The sequence below is a fragment of the Austrofundulus limnaeus genome, unplaced genomic scaffold (assembly GCF_001266775.1).
Source record: "Austrofundulus limnaeus strain Quisiro unplaced genomic scaffold, Austrofundulus_limnaeus-1.0 Scaffold306, whole genome shotgun sequence".
Classification (NCBI taxonomy): Eukaryota; Metazoa; Chordata; class Actinopteri; order Cyprinodontiformes; family Rivulidae; genus Austrofundulus; species Austrofundulus limnaeus.
The window spans coordinates 576463-580081 of record NW_013952708.1 but is presented as its reverse complement, the minus strand read 5'-3'; the positions used below and the strand labels follow the sequence as shown (position 1 = coordinate 580081).

The 3619-nt window shown below is 38.1% G+C and overlaps 1 protein-coding gene across 1 annotated transcript in view; it reads right to left on the bottom strand.

Moving 5' to 3' along the window:
- The window catches only part of adcy7 (adenylate cyclase 7), a gene marked incomplete in the record, with an annotated part of 74861 nt that overhangs the window by 23904 nt on the left and 47338 nt on the right, over positions 1-3619 (bottom strand). Inside the window, 2 exon segments of the mRNA XM_014021800.1 lie at positions 2340-2510; positions 2680-2877. Of these exon segments, the coding sequence (XP_013877254.1) occupies positions 2340-2510; positions 2680-2877 (369 nt within the window).

The window sequence follows — 3619 nt, the reverse complement described above, 5'->3', positions numbered from 1 at the left end:
TTTTATCTTTTTATGACGTAGTGTATTTTTCTTTTTTCCAACTCTATTTGGTCAATAAATGTTAATTGTTCAGAATGTGTTATCTAGCCACAGGGTGTCCTTGTACTTTATCAGTTTCATAAAAAAAATGTAATAAATGGTAACTGTCCCGTGATTCTGTTCTATTTGTTCTCCAAGTTTCCCAAGTTTAAGTTCACCCCAGGCTGTAAATAATTCATTATTTTCAATAATTATACATGTATATTTTACCTACAGTTACTCAATTTGTCTTTTATAGCATTCTTAATATCTTAATTATCCCTTGCCGATGCATGGCAGCCCCACCTCTGTCAGTGCGCCCCAGGGCAGCTGTGGCTACAGTGTAGTTTGCCATCATCAGTGTGTGAATGTGAGTGTGAATGGGTGAATGTCTGTTAGTGTAAAGCACTTTGGGGGTCCGGAGGGACTTGAAAAGCGCTCTATAAGTTCAGTACCATTTACCATTTAAATAGCTGCTTCCTGGTCAACAGTCGGCTCTGGAAACGATCGCTTTTTTCTTTTTTTTTCTTCTTCTTTTGAAGCGAGTGGTTGAAGCAAATGCAGCATAAGAGCCCCCTGGTGGCTGAAGAAAAAAATCCACGTATAAGCCGTACCGGACTATAAGCCGCATGGTTCAAAGTTCAGGAAAAAAGTCGCAGCTTATAGTCCGAAAAATACGGTAACTTCTGGGTCTTTATAAATCTGACTCTTCTTTATCTATCTTACAATGACTCAAAATAAGATAAGATAGACCTTTATTGTAATTGTACAGAGCACAATGAAAAAAATCTGAAAAATGATCGACAGAAACATCTGATTCTTTGCAGTCTGTTGTTAGCCATTGTAACGACTCATTCAGGCATTCCCCTTTGACATCACTTCCTGTTTCTGCCCGTGCCAATATCTCAAAAACTGTTCACTTCAGTGTCGTGAATTTTTGATTGCAATTCGTCATTGATGTTATCTTTCCAAATATGCGCTCAAATATATCACTTAAATTTAATGTCACAGGCACTTTAAATCTAATAAACATGTTTTGTATCCTAATTTGTTCAAGGAACCATAATAGGTCCTCTTTAAAGGTTCAAGTATAACATCTACAGTTTTATTACACAGGACAAATCAGACCAGGATATGGATTCACATATCATGTTAATATATGTTAATATGTTTTTCTCATGTTTGCTTCACATACATAATTATATCTAATAATAACATGTACTCAGCATGGTTGGGCATAATCGTATCGTGCACAATTAATCATCAGAAAAACATTAAACGATTATTTTTTGGCACTTGACGATTAATACAATTAATGCTACCAGGGGAGATTTCTCCAGTCAGTCCGCTCGATGCTCCTCTCTGCTTCAAGGGGGTTAATCGTCAAATTAATCGTTATGGGCTAAATACCACAATTAATCATGATTAATTTTTTTTGCCAATATTGCCCAACCCTAGTATTTAGCACAAAAAGTAAATACATTTGTATTTTGTAGGTTGTATCTTTGCTTCTTGGTGATAAATCTTTTATTGTTGGAAAGACAGTCACTTTCCCTTTTAAATGGTGCCGCATTTGCAAGGAACATGCATATTGAATAGAATAGAAATAGCCTTTATTGTCCCACAGAGGGGAAATTCAGGTGTCACAGCAGCATCCGAACAGAGCTTCACTCAACTAGTTACTTTACAAACTATAGATAGTGCACACCAAACAAAAATTAACACTGATTAGCAATGATACGACTATTAATAATAAAAAATAACATATAGAATTGTGCAAGGATAGAAAAATATATGTTTTGTTTTAGAGACAGTAGACTATCAGAATCCAACATTAGGAATCAGAGTGCAAAACAGTCTCRACAGACCAATAACTGTAAAGTGAAGTATCACAATGCAGACAAGAAACACAGATGTGCAATTATAGCAGAGTAGTAGTGCAAACGATTGTTCAGTTGAGTAATTACAATGAATAGTAACAGTACAAATGACTGTGCAGCAGCAGGTGTGTAAACACTTATTGAGATTTTTGCAAACACTTATTGTGATTTTTGGGCGTGGTGCTGGTTATAAAGTCTGACAGCTGCTGGGAGGAAGGATTTGTGTGATGAGCAGTAAGAAGAAAAAGAAGAAAGAGCTACGAAACGCAAATTTACTTATTTTTTGTTCTGGTTATATTTACAGTACATGTATCCATAACAAATTTTTCCATCTAATATATAGAGGTTTTTCCTCAAACACTCCTCTAGAACAAGCTACATGTCGGCAGTGCAGAAGTAATAAGAGAGCTGTAGCACGACTGTTGTTGAAAAAGCTTTTACCTGATTGGCTAAGTCGCGGTCAGGGTCTGACTTCTTCCTGTAAACAGTTAGTCGCAGTGAGAGAGCCATAATGTGTGAGAGGGAGGAGATAACACTCAGCCCTACGGCGTGCCACAGCTGGAACGGCAGCATGGTGTATACTGTGAAGATGATAAAAAGGAAGAAAGGCACCTGGAAAACAAAGGAAATGTCGTATTACTTTACAACTATTTACTGATGGTGCTCGTAGATAAAAGAAACATTTTAAACAGGAATAAATGACCACATCATCTCAATCACATCTGTACAAAATGTAGCTTTCACTGAGGGTGCGGGAGTTAAAACGTGAAGCGGGAGCTACCTGGTCCCACGCCACGACGATACGGCTGCTGAAGATGAAGGTGTACCCCAAGGTGAGATGTGTGACCCAGATGATCAGGCCGAGTAAAAGCCTCCATCGCTGTGCGAGCAGCTCCGTGCACACCAGCACTAGCACAGCCAGGAACACACACAGGCTGCTGCTCACCACGCTCACAAAGGCATAATCATCCTCAGCTCTCTGTGACAGCAGCAAGGGAAAGAAACAAGCACACTTTTTACAATATTAATGCTTTTCTCAAGCAGGTTTCCTGTGTTACTGAAAGTCTCACAGCTTTAACAGGTGACAGTGACTCGTTTTTAAAAGCACCACAAATAAACCTCAAAGAATGTGCCTTTAAACCTGACTCTTTACTATATGATAGAATATACTTTAATAAATTTCCTAATTTACTGTTTTTTTGAAAGTAGTAAGTGCACATTCTGAATCAAGAACGCACAGAATATTAAAAAAAACTGAAATGTTTTTATGTGTGCCATTCGTAATGATGTCTGAATGAATATGTTTGTGCGTGCACACCAAAAGGCACGAAGCATTTATGGACATATTAAGAGTTTCACATGGTGTTTAAAAAAAAAGTCTCAGCATAAGTGGAAGCAAGAGTGGGAGTTGGGAGGGCGAACACGAGAGAAAATAAGGGGTTAAAAGAGCGCTTAAGAGCGAGGCACACGCACAAAGTCGGTGTTAATAGATCGTCATGCGGAGAAGGCCATCCTGCGTTTTATGTTGAGCTTTCTGGTTGCCATGGCAGCACTGGAAAAGGCCAGATTTCTACTAAACCTTTTTTTTTCAGCTCCCTGTGTCTTAATGAAACCTTTTTTTAAGTCAGGGACAGGGAAATTATCCTGTTTTAGCAGAGAATAAAAATCACATAAACACAACGCGGATAGCATTTGTAACACAAAGACCAACTATATATATA